The sequence below is a fragment of the Emiliania huxleyi genome (assembly GCF_000372725.1).
Source record: "Emiliania huxleyi CCMP1516 unplaced genomic scaffold EMIHUscaffold_24, whole genome shotgun sequence".
NCBI lineage: Eukaryota > Haptophyta > Isochrysidales > Noelaerhabdaceae > Emiliania > Emiliania huxleyi.
In genome coordinates, this window is record NW_005200250.1 from 886911 (window position 1) to 902439 (window position 15529).

General features: G+C 65.5%; 5 protein-coding genes across 5 annotated transcripts; 2 read left to right on the forward strand and 3 right to left on the reverse strand.

Annotated features, from left to right (window-relative positions):
• Positions 1 to 640: 640 nt before the first annotated feature.
• EMIHUDRAFT_100594 (hypothetical protein) lies at positions 641 to 1390 on the reverse strand (the record flags this gene model as incomplete). The annotated part of the gene is made up of 1 exon (XM_005778940.1): positions 641 to 1390. The coding sequence occupies one exon, from the start codon at positions 1388 to 1390 to the stop codon at positions 641 to 643; it is 750 nt and encodes a 249-aa protein (XP_005778997.1).
• A 561-nt stretch (positions 1391 to 1951) lies between these two features.
• Positions 1952 to 2818, reverse strand: EMIHUDRAFT_100595 (hypothetical protein; the record flags this gene model as incomplete). Its single annotated transcript, XM_005778941.1, has 2 exons — positions 1952 to 2238; positions 2311 to 2818. The coding sequence occupies 2 exons, from the start codon at positions 2816 to 2818 to the stop codon at positions 1952 to 1954; spliced, it is 795 nt and encodes a 264-aa protein (XP_005778998.1).
• A 3783-nt stretch (positions 2819 to 6601) lies between these two features.
• On the forward strand, positions 6602 to 7491 carry EMIHUDRAFT_353968 (hypothetical protein). Its single transcript, XM_005778942.1, has 2 exons — positions 6602 to 6636; positions 6710 to 7491. Exon 2 carries the CDS (start codon positions 7118 to 7120, stop codon positions 7412 to 7414), a length of 297 nt encoding a protein of 98 aa, XP_005778999.1. The 5' UTR covers positions 6602 to 6636; positions 6710 to 7117; the 3' UTR covers positions 7415 to 7491.
• A 3803-nt stretch (positions 7492 to 11294) lies between these two features.
• On the reverse strand, positions 11295 to 13585 carry EMIHUDRAFT_205671 (hypothetical protein; the record flags this gene model as incomplete). Its single annotated transcript, XM_005778943.1, has 2 exons — positions 11295 to 11939; positions 13520 to 13585. 2 exons carry the CDS (start codon positions 13583 to 13585, stop codon positions 11295 to 11297), a joined length of 711 nt encoding a protein of 236 aa, XP_005779000.1.
• A 468-nt stretch (positions 13586 to 14053) lies between these two features.
• Positions 14054 to 15255, forward strand: EMIHUDRAFT_64557 (hypothetical protein; the record flags this gene model as incomplete). The annotated part of the gene is made up of 5 exons (XM_005778944.1): positions 14054 to 14164; positions 14203 to 14398; positions 14547 to 14815; positions 14963 to 15034; positions 15127 to 15255. Coding segments are annotated over 5 exons (777 nt in total), but the record flags the coding sequence as incomplete, so codon positions are not given.
• Between the last annotated feature and the right edge of the window lie 274 nt (positions 15256 to 15529).

The window sequence follows — 15529 nt, forward strand, 5'->3', positions numbered from 1 at the left end:
GGCGCTCGAGGCGCTGTCGAGGGAGCCACGGCGTTGATGAGACCAGGGAGCCCGTCAATGAATCGATTCCTGACAGGCATGGCACGGCAGTTCCGTCCGACCATCCCGGCCTCGAGTGTGTCATCTGTCTCGACAAGCCGAGCTCTCACGTGCTAGTCCCCTGTGGCCACTACTGCGCTTGTGCCAGCTGTATTGATCAGCTCCAGTACTGCCCGATGTGCCGAGCTCCCGTGAATCGGGCGGTGCGTGTCTTCCTCTCCTAGTAGGCCTTGGCAGTGGCGCTCTCGTCGCGAGGCGAGCCGGGTTCGGCGGCGGCGGCGCGGACGCCAGCCATCTCCCCGGTCGACCCCCCCGCGCGAGAGCGACGCGAGAGGAGAGGCTCCTCTCTGTGCACAGCGCCACAGCGCACAGGGGAGCGGGAGGTGTGTGGCGTGCGGGCTCTCATCGGTAGCCGGGCTCTCATCCCCCGTAGTGCCTCCCTCCTTTTTGCGTACGTGCACCGGGACGTCGTCTAGGTTCAACTGACGATATTCGATATATACCGTACCTGCGAGACTCTTACGCCCGCCGTTACCCCTCGGCCTCGCGCACGGGTGTTCTCGCCGCATGATACGTTCGCATGGGACTGCGCGGGGTGGTGTCACGAAACCCCTCTGCGGCTCCTCTTCGCCTTCCGCGCGGGCGTCTCACCGCCGCCTCCCCCGCCCTCCTCAGCCGCCGCCGCCCCGCAGAGCGCCGGAGCCTGCGCCTGCGTCTCGGTGAAACGGTCGGGCGCGCGGGTGGGAGCCCAGTACGCGCCGCCGCGCACGCTGCCGTCAGCGTCAACGTCGAGCGAGACGATGGAGGCGGTGGCCGGGTAGAGCCGCGCGTCCTCCCGCTTCTTGGACGCGAGAGTCGTCGGCAGACCTTCCGCGAGAAGCCGCGCCGAGAAGACGACGTCGCCGTGCGTCACGCAGGCGACCTCGGCGTCCTCACCGAAGTCGGCGGCGAGCCGCGCGAGCAGGCTGCGCAACCGCGACGCGACGGCCTCGAAGGTCTCGTAGCCCTCGGGAACGTCATCGTACAGAGCGTGCCACCGCCCGGCAAATGTGCTGAGGGGCTTGCCGTCGTGCGGCGTGTGCACCTCCAGTAGCGCCGCCTCTTGGCGAAGCGGCGGACCCTGCGGCTGCCGGTGCGCCCTCGCCTGCCCCCGCTGCAGCTCCCGCGCCGTCGTCCGCGCGCGCAGCATCGGTGAGCAGAGGATCAGTGCAAGCTGGCGGCTCGCGAGATGTGCGGCTGCCTCCTCGGCCTGCCGGACGCCGTGAGCGCTGAGGCGGAAGCGCGGGAGCCGGCCGTACATCACGGAGCGCGGGTTGTGCACCTCGCCGTGCCGAACGAGGTGCACCCTCATCTATCTGGAAGAGGGTCGACAAAGAAAGAAAGAAAGAAAACAGACACTTCAAGGGAGGGATGGGAGGACGGCACGCCGCCACCACACAGGGATTTTAAGGAGAGGTGTGTGGTGCGCTATCCGTCGCCCACCCTAGGGAGTCTGCCTCTTCCTATCTCTCTTCGCAGTCTCTCGCTGATTCTCGCTGCAACCTTCATGCCACCACGCGGTCGTCCCACCCTCGTCGTTCTCTCCCTTGTCACTTCCTCCTCTAAGAGGGTCGACAGGCTACCTAGGTCGGGATAAAAGAATTCTTAAGATAAAAGAAAGAGCGCGAACCGCGCTGCAACTGCCGCCTCCCCGCTCCCGTTCCCCTGTGTCCCTGATCGTCCTTACAAGATCCTGCTCGCGCAGGTGGGGACCCTGTCCTTCTCCCTTGTTTGGTGTGTCCGTTTTCCTATGTATTTATTTATTAAGCAGATGCGCGCGCCCCGAGAGGTTCACGCTTACTAACACACTCGCTCTGATGTTGAGACGCCGGATCGCGGCGGAGGCAAGGGCAAATTTCTCAAGAGGCCGCGACTATGTCTCGGAGTCGAGCGGCAGTAGCACCGTCTCCTCGCCTCGCCAGGTCAGCACGATGGCCTCGCCTTGCTCCTCGCAGCTCTCGAGCAGCCGACTCGCGGTGCCCGACTCGATGAGCGCCATCAGCCGCTCCCCCCGCGGCCTCTCCCCGACCTCGTCCACCGCCGCAGTGACGACGGGGTGCAGCAGCTTGCCATCCGCCGCGATGCGGAGCTCGCTCGGCGCAAACGGCGTCGAGATGGAGCGGGCAAGCGCGCCGTCCGGGCAGAGGAAGCGCAGCTCACCTGAGGGAGACGACACGGACGTGTCATGGACGTGTCATGGACGTGCCCGTGTCGCCCCGCAGCAGGAGCGACGCTCGCCATCTCGCAGGTCGTTGAAGACGATTGGCGCCTCGTCGCAGGAGGCGAAGTAGCGCTCGTGCGCGCGCCGCGAGAGGTACGGGTACCGATCCTCGTGCATCCCCGTCGTGTTGCGCTGCATGTGCCCAAAAAAGAAGTCGAGCATCCGCGGGTCACGCATCTGTCCATCGTGCCCGTCCGGCTTGTGCAGCTCCTTGCGCCACAGCCGGCCTCGCGCGTCGATGTGGAAGAAGTAGATTCGCTGCCGATTCAGCTCGTCCGACTGGGTCCTGTGCGGGCTGTCAAAGTCGATGTAGTTCTTCCACGCGTCGCGTCCGCGCCACCGCTTCGGCGTCCCATCCGGCCACGCGTCCGACTCGTACTCGGCTCTGCTGACTTCGGCGGCCGCCGCGCCGTCCGGCTCGTCCCTCGACGCCGAGAATGCTCGGCGGCCGAGGCGGGCGACGCCGCAGCCGCAGCCGCGGCGAGCCGCGACGGCACTGCAGCTTCGGGCCAACGACATTTTCAGGAAGCAAATAAAAATTATGAAAAACCTGCCCAGGTCGATAGCCACGGTGCGCCTACCTCCGGGTATGCTGCTCCGGCTTCCAGTCCCCGGGCCCCCTGCTCTCGTCTGCGCTAGTTTCTGCTTTGTTTGTCTTCACTACTAAGTGAATAAGCAAAAAGCTAAACGGTGAAACACAAGCAAGAGTCTTGAAACAACAAAACGCGCGCGTGAACAGGGCTCCAGGCCCCAAATGACGTGTGAGTGTTAGAGTTGGTTGGTATTGCTAAAAATCTCTCTCTCTCTCTCTGAAACAATGGTCAATGCGCATGGATCATTAATTACTTCCCAAAAAGGGGGCTACAACAAAGAGATAACAAACGCGCATTGTGTGGGAATTTACCAACCGACTTCGCGACCGTCTACCGCAAAGGCGGGTGGCGAGGCGCCCGAGACGCTCACCGTCAGCACCATCGGGTGGGGAGAGGCGGCCATCCGAGCCTTCCTTCCAGTCCGCAGCAACAATCTTTTTCGGTGAGCTCAAACTGCGGCGGCATATCTCTCGCAACACCTGGCTGCTCCATTCGAACGTACTCGTAGGTACCACAAGAAGGCCAGCAGCAGCAGCAGTGAGTCAACGTTGGGCCTTCGGTAAATCGGGTTTTGCTCTCGTCGAATTGCAACCAAGAGCATCGGAAGCAGCAGCACGGCGGTGCCATCGAGTAGCATCCACTTTCCAGCTCCTGGCAGTGCTGACTGTCCTGCTCACGAGCCATGCGCTTCACTTCAACCTTTGTTGGGGGTGGGGGACCAATGCAGGACTTGCACCGCCTCTGTTCCACTGGCTTGCTCCACTGGGTTTTCGAAAAGCTCGACTGGGGGTGCACCTTCTTGCACTCGGAGCACACGCAAGCGTCGCTCGTGGCCGCCGACACAGCCTCGCTGCTGCTGCCGAGCACCTCCACGGCGCCTGCCGGAGCGAGCACCTCCACGGGCACGGCATCGGCCGTTGCGAGCACCTCCACGGCGCCTGCCGGAGCGAGCACCTCCACGGCGACGACCTCAACCACAGTGACGGGCGGTTCGTCGCCGTTAGCCTCCACCACAGTGACGGGCGGCTCGCCGTCAGCCTCCACCACAGTGATGGGCGGCTCGCCGTCAGTCTGCATCGAGCACACCGCTCAGACGTCGTCCGTCCATCCGCATAACGCGCTCTCGAGGTCTTGCATCCGATTCTGTTGTATTAGTGCCATCGATCGATTAGTGCCAGTGCGCGCCAGTCCCGCGCCCCGTGCCCATTTTACAGAGGGAGCTTTCTTGTAAAATTCTGTTGAGACACCGGCGGTGCACAAATCAGAACAACACATCCCAGCCGACCGCGGAGGGGTTTTGTCCCACAGGGTTTTACCCTCCGCGTGAGGATCGGCGCGGCGAGGGGGTAGGCTCGAATTCGCCGCGCAACATTTCACCCCCACAGGACCCCGCCCACCCCCCCTCATGGTCCCACCTAGCACCCCAATGAGCTTTCGCACCCCCTCCTTGCGCAGTGTCCCCCACTATGTGTCGCCGTCTTCGGGGCACGCTATCCTGTGTAGTCAGGGCAAGTGGGGGCGGGGGGCAGTCCCATCTCTCCTGTGTACGGGTGGGTTCTGTCTCCAGTCTCGGAGGGGGGCTTGAAGCTAAGAATATTTTATTTTTAAGTGTAAGAGTGACAGACAGGCGTGCACATCGTGTGGTAAAAGTCCCAATTTCTACGTACGGACCCCGCAAGCCGCATGCGTCGGGGTGGATAGCTCTGGGCCGGCGCGGGGGCCCCAGAGGGTGTCCATGCGGGGGGGAGATGGGGTCCCCTGGCCCGCCGCAGGCGCCGATTTTTTGGAGTTTTTTTTCTTTTTTCGCGATTTTTTACTTGTTTTCATGGGAATTCGGCGTACTTGCGGCCATGCTATCACGCCTTGCGACAGCCTGTCGGCGCTGCTGACCGTGCCATGATGCACAATTGATCACCTGCATAGCTCGCGGCCTTAGTATCCAGCATTCAGTGACGACCTGATCGTACGGCCAGTAGGAAGGTGTCCTTCCAGCTGCGTGCACGCTTCTGGCGCAATGCGCGTCAGGCGTCACCTCGGATTGGCTGCTGGCACTCTCGAGGCTATGCCTACACAGCCTCGCGCGCATGGGTAGTCAAGAGGGACCACGCACCTTCTCAGGACAGCGCCGGTGCCTCTCTCTTGGACCGGCAAACGTGGTGGTCTCGTGTCACCAATGTGGGACCAGTGCGGCATCGCGCCATCGACAGCTCTGAACTGCGCCTCACCACTGACCGGGAAGGCCGCCAAGTGGGCCAGCACAGGTCGCACATTGTGGCAGCAGTCAGCAGTGCATGGCTGATAGCTAGAGCAGCAGCGTCAGGGTCGCAGGGTCGGATCGTGTCAAGCCTCTCGCCCGGCCGGCCGCGTGCAGACGTCGGCCTGTCTGCTGTCTGGAGTGATCTGTCGGCGGTCAGTACGACCGATCAGGTCGGAGTTTTCTGATGGTTGGAGGGTCTATCTGTATGTACTCCTCGAGATCTCTCCAAATCTGCCCTCTGATCAACCGTGATCATTCGGGAAGTCGGTGCTCATAGAGACTCATAGAGCCGGAGCCCCGTTTCCGCACTGCGGCGCGGCGCACGGTGCCTCCGGGGGGCCCCGCGCCGGCCCAGTGGTGGATAGCTCACTGTGACATGCAGTAAACGAGGCGTTTGAACCTAAAATCAGTTGCTTGGGAGTAAAGCATCTTTTTTTGTATTGCTAAAAATCTCTCTCTCAAATCAGGCCTACTCACACACATACACACAGCGAGCAGGAGCGAGCTTTGCTGTTGCGAGCACACACGGCAAATTGTGTGCCGCCCCCCCCACCCGCGCGGCAAGCCCTGTGAGCTTCGGCGGCGTCGGTGGGAGCAACTACTGCGTGGGGGCCGCCCACAATTCTTTTTTCGGCACGTCCGAGGCAATGCGCGCCTCGCAAATCACGAGTCTGCTGGCGATTGGCGCTTTAGCACATCTTCTCCTCGCTTCGGAGCCTGACGCTGCGTCTTGGGGTCCATCCGACTATCAGAGCGCAGCTTCGGCATTTGCAGCCTCTTCCGGCGGCCTCCACCACGCTGTCGCATACCTCCGTAGTGCGGCCGGACTCGAGGGCGGCAGCGATCCGAACCGCTGGCTATCCTTTGGCCGAGCTCGCCGCGCTGGCAGCAGCAGATCCGCCTTATGAGCTGGACCGCGCGACAGTGCAGGCGTGGGTGAGCGAGGCCCTCTCGAGCGCGACCCGAGTCCTCGGCACTCGCTGCCACCCCGGTGAGTCCGCTTCTGGCTTTCGGGAGTGCCAGGGCAGGCAGGTTCTGGCGCGCGACGTTCTCGCGGAGCTCATCGTTCACTGCGACGGCACTCTCTCCGGGCTGTGCCCCGAGCAGTACCTCGCGCCGCTGCGCAGCTCGGAGCTTCCTGCGTGGCCGAGTGCCGTCCACGAGGCGCGTGCCGCCGAGGAGGGAGACAGCGAGCAGCTTCCGTGCGACATAGCGCGGCGCAGCTGGCCGGACCTCACGGCCGACGCCTTTGAGAAAGGCTTCAACCAGCCGGGCATCCCCGTCATCGTGAGCGGCCTGACGGCGGCCTGGCCCGCGGCCGCTTGGGCAGAGGAGGAGGGCAGCACGGACGTCTCTCACCGGGCAGGGCAGTCGCTCGCGCGATCGCTGATGCGCCGCGCCTACGCCCTCCCGCCGTACGCGCGAGCTAACCCGGCCTCGTTCTTTGGCGTGCGGCCCTTCGCGCACGGCGAGACGCTCGACAACCAGTGCAGCTGGCTCTGCAACCGTCGCCATCATCTGTAGTGAAGACGGGCGATCTCTGGTGTGATCTCGGCATAGGTACGTCAACTTGGACGACGTGTCCACCGCCTACCGCCACCCGCTGCTGGCGGGCTACTCGCCCGTCCCGCTCGTCCAGCCGTCGCTGCTGCGCACGCAGCAGTGCTTCCCTCGCCGCGCGGACGTGACGGACGCGGCGGCACAGCAGGCCTCGTTCCACGTCCACTCGCGCTGGGCGCTCGTCTCGGCGGGCGGCTCCGGGTCCGCGTGGCACATCGACCCGTGGAACACGAGTGCCTGGAACGCCCTCCTCTCCGGGCGCAAGCGGTGGGCCCTGTACCCGCCGGGCTGGCCGGCTTGCCGGCCGGGGTCGCCGCCAGCTCGCCGCGCGCATTCTTTGGGCGGGTGCTGGGCTCGCTTCCGCCCGAGGAGCGGCCGCAGCAGTGCGTGCTCCGCGAGGGCGAGACGATGTTCGTGCCGTCTGGCTGGTGGCACGCCGTCCTCAACTTGTCGCCCACGATTGCAATCACGGAAAACCGCGTCGACGGCGCCAACCTCGCGGCCGCGCTCGAGGAGATGCGCGCGGCAGACCCGGCCTCGGAGAGCGGGCGGCGGGCGGCGACCGCGTGCCGGCGCCTCCTGGAGAGGCAGGCTGACCGCGGCGAGTACCCCCGCGACTGCGCGCAGCGCCTCGACCCGAACGCGGTCAGCGATGCCGACATGGCGGATTGCGTGCGCCGGCTCGAGACATGCAGTGGAGCATGACGGATCGCCTCCTGTTGCGTGGCGGGTGCAACCAGCGAACCGCAGCGGAACTGCTGCCCATAAAGGGATCCCCGCACGTTGTTTTGTGACTGACTGTGTATATGTCGGTTGCACATGAGGCGTGTTCAAAAGACAAAACGGTCTCGAGTGTCTCAAAGGAGAGGAAGAGAACGCACGACGAGTGAAATCTGAAAACACACGCGGTAAAGCAACGAGACACGGGGTGTCTCGCGGAAGCCGGTGAAGCGGAACGCACCACGCGGCCAAGGGAATGCACAGAGATCGATTTCTCGCCGTCCACACGCAGCGACGCCGACACGTCAAGTACGTGGAGCGCGGCTTCATACGGGGCGGCGCTATGTGTGCAAGCCTCTGACGTCAGGCCTGCGCCGCCGCGTCGGGCAGGCTGAAGCCGCGCTCCACGTACTTGACGATGCGCTGCAGCTGATTGTAGACCGGGCCGTGCTCGCGCAGCACATGCTTTGGCATGGCCACGTCCTCCTCCCTCTCGTCGCGGAGGGAGGGAGGCACGTAGCAGGCGCCCCACGTGTACTTGTGCGGCCGCAGCACGCGCGAGCGCAGCGCCTCCTCCGCCAGAGGCGTCAGCTCGAAGCGCGGGCGTGCGCTGCCGGCGTCGACGCACACGGTGACCTGGGGCGGCGGGAGGTCGAAGCTGCCGGTGAGCTGCAGCGCAGTGATCGGCGCGCCGTGGTACTGAATGACGTTGATGCTCCTGGGGAAGAGGTCGAGCGCATTCTCAGCCATGGAGGCACGAACCGCCGACCTCCTATCATCGCTCGACACGTTGGCCGAAAACTCGCGACGCGGGAGGGCGATCCGCTTACTGGTCGCCGAGCTGTTGAGAGAAGCCGTGACGTGCACCACACGAGCAATTTTGTACGCGCGCGGCAGGCCGGCCGTATCGCCGTGTGGGCCCGGCTCGAGCATCTTGCACGCGTCCAGCCGCTTGAGCGTGCCTTGCAGGCTCGACAGGTACTCGAGCTGCTCCGGGGGGGTGCTCCAGAAGGGCATGAACTCATGCGGGAGATTTTCTACCGCGCCGGTGTGCTCGCCGACGTATTGGGCGAGCTCACCTTGGCCGCAGCGCGCCACCCGCCGCAGTAGTGCCATCGAGTAGACGTGCCCGCGATTCGGCTTGCGCGGCTCGCGGAACTTGTCGGCCGTTTTCGTCTGTTCCTTGGGCCTCTGCTCGTACCGCACTGTGACGCTGCGCCGCGAGGAGTAGTAATCATCGTCGCTGTGGGCGTCCTCGTCGGTGACAAGAGCTGCCTCGCCGTCGCTCGAGACTGCCTCGGACGGCGCGTACCCCTCCGCGAAAGCTGCCCCACGCTCCGCCGCAGTCAGGTCAACCTCACGCTCTTCCATATACCCGTCATGCGAGATGGAGATGCGCACCGTGACCATGCCCGGCACGAGCTCGCCCGGAAAGAGCGAGAGCATCGAGCTTTGGACGTGGTCGAGGACCGAGTCCCACACAGCCTGCGACCGCTCTAGCTCCTCGATCGGCGCGTCGTGCGCGCAGCCGCAGGGAATGAAGACATCACAGTCCGACGGCTTCCACTTTGGTATCTGGCCCTCGACGTCGCGCATATAGCGGTGGAGCGAGAAGCCGCCACTTGTGAGGGCGCAGTGGCGCGCCATCGGGTCCGCCGATGACAGGCCCGCCGCCGCCGCGGCCACCTTGGGCAGCGTCGCGATGAGCAGGCGTTCCTCGAAAAGGCGGTGGCAGAGGTCGTATAGCGCGGACGCATTGGTGATGCGGGTCCACACCTTCTCCGGCGCGCCCAGGCCAGCAGTCAGCACGTTGAAGAGGCTCTCCTCGTGCGACTGGCCGCTGCGGAAGGCCTTGCAAGTGGAGCGGAGGAGCACCATCTGCCGGGGCCGCCACCATTCCACCGCGCCAAAGGGGAGATCCGGCGCGAGCAGGAGGCACCAGGGAGCCTCCGTCGGCGATGGAGTGGCGCACTCCTCGTCCATTGGCGAGGGAGCGTCCATCTTGTTCCCCGCGGAATTTTTCGAAAAGAAGAAAATCGACGCACTCGGAATAGCACCGCCGCTAGCGGCGTGGCGTGGAGCGGTTGAGCATCCCTCCGGGGGCTTCCCCTCAAGTTGCGCCGAAAGCACGCATTTGGCGGGGGTTCTTGGTTTCAATTTTACGGATGCCTTGGCACCAGCTGAAGGCTTGCACCCGTCCACGGCTCACATCGCCGCATTTGTGCACGGTATTCGGATTTTGCTGTTTGTTCGTGTGGGGGTATACAGTCGTATTGCAGATTTGTCAATGGTACCGAATCTGCCCGACGCGGGCGCCTTCGGCCTTGCGGGCAGAGCCCTGAGTGATTCTGAGATCAGGTTGGGCGTTTCCCCTTTGGAGGCAGACATTTCAGAAAGCGAATCCCCGGCCGCATCTCCCCGCTCGAAGCGGGGAACCCGTCTCGGGCGCCCGCTGGAAGCTGGGGGCGCCTGCTCGAAGCTGGGGGCGCCCGCTCGAAGCTGTGGCGGCGCAGGCTGCCACCGCTGCCCGGGCGCGCCGAGCGGCGGCGGAGGGCCGCCCAGGCCACCACCAGTGCCTCTCCCACCGGCGGCGCGGCGGCAGCGGCGCCGACCGCCCCTCCATCAGCGGCGGCGCGAGGCTGTCGTCGGGACGCCGGCAGGTGACGCGCGAATAGGGTGCCACCGGACCGGCCGACGAGCACCCAGCGGAGCCGTCATCGTGCATGGCGAGCCGAGCACCGCCGCGTCGCTTCTCGGCGCATTGGAGAGCAGAGGAAGCTGCTGGCGTCGCGGCTGGGATCGGCAGCGGCGCCAGCAGCTTTCTCGGATCTGAAGCGACTTTGAGCGCCGATCGATCGATCTGAGGGCTGACCGATGGGTGGCGCTGGGAGGAAGACCGCGCCACCCGTCGGCCAGCCCTCAGCTCCGCGACGGCGACTCGATAGTCGTGGCCGGCGCTCGGCTGCCACTCTAAGCTGTGCCGCCAGCGCTCCTGGAACCGTGACGTCACTTCTTATGGATGCGGCACTAGGGACGCCCAATGTTTTCGTAAATATAGAAGCCACTCTCTCGCGTGTGGAAGCCACGACTGCGTAGTCGTGCTCCCCCGGAGCACGCCATAGAGCGCCGGTTGTGTACTGCTACTGGGCGCACCGCCCGCAGCCGTACACACTGCTGCCACCTGCCAGGGGGGCGCCGCAGGCGCCCCAAGCGGCGCGGAGCGCCGCCGCAGGCGGCGGACAGCAGGTGCGCAAAATTAAACGCCATTTTCGGTTCCGCAGTTTTGCCACTAACGTCGAAATCCGGTACAAATCGAGACTTACGAGCCGAGCCCCCCACGAAAACCACAGAGGGGCGCGCGGACAGCGCGCCGCCAGGGGCGCCGCAGGCGCCTCAAGCGGTGCGGAGCGCCGCCGCAGGCGGCGGACAGCAGGTGCGCGAAATTAAACGCCATTTTCGGTTCCGCGGTTTTGGCACTGTCTACTTTTTGGTACGAATCGACTTGCACTTGGTCTGAGCCCTGCGCTGCGTTTGAGCCTCCATTCTGAAAGTGTACGTAGAAGGGAACAAGGCAGCAGGTCCGGCTTGCGAACTCCGCTGTGCGCCGACAAGCGGTATGGCGCCGAGTAGAGGCCATTTTCCTATTAGAAAAGGCTGTCGAGAGCGCAAAATTTTCCTCGCTGCGCGCCCAACCATGGAGCATGGTGGGCACGCAGCGGGCGCCTGCGGCGCCAAATTTTTGAAATGTCTGCCAGTCGCCCAACCTGATCTCAGAATCACTCCCCTCTTAGTACTTAGAGCCCCCTTGCTTTTGTCTTGCGCGGTCAAAATTCGCCGGTTCAACCGATACGTATTGTGGTTCCAATCACACAGGGCGCGGGGCGAGCCACATCATCACTGGCTCGCGGCAATACGGGCACTCTCGCATCAGCTCGGAGCATGGGCCGCACACGCACAAGTGGCTGCACGGCACCGCGAGGTGAGACTTCGGCCGCTCGAAGCATATGATGCACGACGTCTCGCCTCCCATGGTGGACTCGGGGGCAACCGGCCGCCCCGTGTCGAGGCCGGCGTCCGCTAGTGAGACGGCAGCAAACGGCTCAGTGACTGGCAGAGGCTGCTCTGCCGACTCTGCCGCCTCTGGCCCGATCAAGCGCTCGATGGCGCCGACCCGCTCCTCGAGGCTACCCTCGGTCGCCGCGCCGAGGCTCGCCTCCAGCCGATCGACACGCCGCTGCAAGTCCCCGCCGCCGCCGGTCGACTCGCTGCTCACCGCCTCCTCGCACCGCGACACCCGACGCGCCAGCGCCGCCTCCTCCGCATCCACCTCTGACCGGCGCAGCGCCTCTACTAGCTCCGTAGCTTCTCGCAACGCTGCCCGCTCCGCCGCGCCCGCTCGCTCTGCCGCCTCGCGCTCCGCTCGCCTCGCCGCCTCCTGCTCAGCAGCCAGCCGCACCGCCCTCTCCTCCTGATCGCGAAGCTCTGCCGCAGCCTTCGCCCTCCGCTCCTCCTCGAGCTTGAAGGCAGGCGGCGCCTTCTTGGCCTTATTATTCTTCTCCTTTGCCTCCTTCCTAACCGCTTTCTTCTCGGCCGCCTTCGCCAGCCGCTTCGCCTTCTCCTCCTCCGCCCTCTTGTCTGCAGCCTCCTTCTCGCGCCGCTCCGCCTCTGCCTGAGCCGCGTTGCGAGCAGCTGCCGCCGCCCGCTGCTCCTCTCGTTGCTCTTCCTCAGCCGCAAGCTTCTCCGCCACCCTCGCCCGCAGCGTCTCCTCTGCTGCCGCGCGCTCAGCGGCCAGCTTCGCCTCCGCCTCCGCCGCGATGGCTCGCCTATGCTCCTCCAGCGCCGCAGCGTCCGCCGCCCGCCGCGCCTCGTCCGCCGCCCGCTCTGCCTTCCGTCTGCTTGCCGCCTGCTCGCGCTCTCGCGCCGCGGCTGCCTCCTCCCGCTCGCGCTGCTCGCGCCGCCTCTTGGCCTCGAGCGCCTTCTCCGCCGCCTTCTCTGCCGCCTCGGCCTCTCTCACAGCCGCTGCGTGCTCAGTGAGAGCGCGCACACACCCGGCGTGGTCCTCAGTTGAAGTAGTGGCGTCGGTCGTCGCAGGCCTGGCCGCCTCCTGCTCGGCCATCTGTAGCGCGGACTTGCCAGTCTCAGTGCGCAGCTTTGTATCCGCGCCCGCCTGCAGCAGGCAGAGCACGATGGGGAGGTGGCCTTGGATGGCGGCGCCAATCAGCGCGGTGAGGCCGTCGCTCTGCTGCACGTTGACCTCCGCGCCGTGCCGAATCAGCAACTCGACCACCCGCTCGTGGCCTTTGAGAGCAGCGCCCATCAGCGCGGTGACGCCTCTGCTGTCCTGCACGTTGATCTCTGCCCCGCGCTCCAGCAGCAGCTCGACCACCCGTTCGTGGCCGTGGGTGGCGGCGAGCATCAGCGCGGTCCAGCCTTTGCTATCCTGCTTCTTGATCTCCGCGCCGTGCCGCAGCAGCAGCTCGACCACCCGCTCGTGGCCTTTGAGAGCAGCGAGCATCAGCGCGGTGTCACCATTGCTGTCCTGCATCTCGACCTCCGCGCCGCGCTGAAGCAGCAGCTCGACCACCCGCTCGTGGCCGTCCTGGGCGGCGAGCATCAGCGCGGTGTCGCCGTCGCTGTTCTGCAGGTTCACTTGAGCGCCGTGCTGCAGCAGCAAGGCAGCCACCCGCTCGTGGCCCTGGCCGGCAGCGTCCATCAGCAGGGTAACGCCGGTTACCTCGCCGTACTCGTGCGCGGTGTTTGCTCGCCCGCCTCTCTCGAGCCACGAACGCACCGCCGCTTCGTCGCCTCGTAACACCGCGTCCACGTGCGGCGCCTCTGGCTCGCCTCGCCGCCAATGTGCCATATCCTCCATATCTGTACGTCTTCCAATGTGCCCGCCGGGGCCTACCTTTTCTTTGCCAGGCGCAGGCGCTTGTGCTTTGAGAGGCGCGAGTGCAAAGAATTCTTTTCCCTGGCGCTTCCGCCCAGCCGTCGCCGCTCGCGTCGCAACCTCTCTCAGCTGCGCTCACTGTCTCTCGACGGGAGGCTAGGCAATACAGGAGGTTTGGCGACGATGCGCCCTCGCCGCACGGTCCGCATCGTTGGCACCGGCTGCACGCCGCTGGGCGCGCTCGGCCAGTCCGCCTCGTCGCTCATGGAGAGCGCACTGCACCTCGCTCTCTCGGCAAGCGGCCTCTCGATGAAGCACCTGGATGGTCTCGTCGCGGTGCCGTCGCTCTCGCACCACCGCTTCATGCACGCTCACGCCCTCGCGACCGCCACCGGAATGCTGCCGCACCGTGGCGTTCGCATGCGCACCATCGACACGGGCGGTGCGGGTCCCATCTCTGCGCTGCTCGAGGCGGCGCGGATGGTTCGGGTGGAGCGGTGCAATGCGGTAGCGGTTGTGGCGGGAGACGCGGTCTCGTCGATGCCGACGGCCGACTTCCTCCGCCGCGCGGACGCGGGCTGCGCCGATCCGGACGGCTCGCTGCCGTCGCCCGTGATTCCTCACGGGTACGACCGGGTGGCGCGGTGGCAGATGGAGGAGCCGGACCCCACGCGCGGGCAGCAGCCGACGTGAGGAGACCTCGGAGAGATGGAGCCTCCCTGTAGGAGTCGGACCTCACGCGCGAGCAGCTGGCGATGGTGCCGGTCCTCGCGTCGCGCCAGGCGATGCGCCACCCGCTCTCCCTCACCGAGGCGCCGCCTCAGCCTCGGCCCGATGGCGCGAGTGTGACACGGCGCCTCTTCACGCCTCCAGCGGCGATCAGGCCCCCCTCAGCCTCGACGAGGTGCTCGCCTCGCGCCCGGTCGCCCCCGCGACCAACCTGCTCGAGTGCGCACGCCGCGCGGACGGCGGCGCCGCCTTCATCGTCGCCGACTCCAACTTTATCGACGCGACGCTCGGCCACGACGCGCGGCCGCAGTCTGGCTGCGCACGCCGCATCCGGGACACGTCCACGACACGTCCGGGGCCGTAGGCGCTCTCTTCGCCGAGCGGCGTCGCCTCCCCTCAGCTCGGCCCGTTTGCCGCGCGGGGTGGCGTCGTCGTGCTCGGGGGGGGAGAGGCGAGAGCGGCCCGCTCTCCTTGATTACGCCGCCATGGTGAATGAAGGCTGCGCGTGCTACTACCAGGCGAGCGGGCCGCTCTACCCGCCGCCGCGCATCAGCGACGAGGTCTTCTCTTGCGAGCACGCCGCCGGCTCCGCCTACTCCGAGGCGCAGCTCTTGCCGAGCGACATCGACTGGTTCGGCCTGTACGATTGCTTCCCGATCTGCTACGTGCGTGCGCTCGAGGCGGTCGGCCTTGCGCGCAAGGGGGAGGGCGGCCGCTGGGTCGAGCGCGCGCACGCGGCGACGCAGGCGGAGGGGTACGAGCCGTCGGTGCAGCATAGAGGAGAAGAGGAGAAGAGAAGAGAAGAGAAGAGAATGGAGGAGAGGAGAAGAGGAGAGGAGAGGAGAAGAGGAGAAGAGCACGCATCCGACGCGTCCGACGTGTCCTTGGCTCGCCACTGGCTCACCACCCCGTAGGTTCTGCCTGTCAACACGCACGGAGGCCTGCTTGGCTTTGGCGCGCCGTGGGAGGTGCCCGCCATGTACAACGTCATCGAGGCGCGAACACACCTGCCCCGCGACCCCTCCCCGCGCAGACAGGCTGCGAGAGCCCCAGCCCCGACCCTCCCCGCGCCCGGCAGGCGTGCGACCAGCTGCTGGGCACCGCCGGCCAGAGGCAGGTGGGGGACGTGCGGCGGGCGCTCGTGTACGGGAATGGCGGTATCTTTTCGCACTCGGCGGTGGCGATTCTAGCGCAGCCGGTGGATTGAAGAGCACGTCCGCGTGTGAAGTGTGAGTCATGACATCCTCATGAGGACAAAGAATTTTCTCACACACAGACACCAAGAACCGAAAAAGAAGAACGTCCTTATTCGTCAGCATGCTGGCCGACCGCGCCAACAGGCAACATATGTGGCTTGTGGGCCTCCCTCCGGCCCTGACGCCTGAGCTGCGGCGGCGCGGCCACAGCGTCTAATTTCTTTTTTTCGTGGAGCCTCTCTTTCGTATGTAATGCTTCATGCTTTCTATCATGTCCTTCATGCA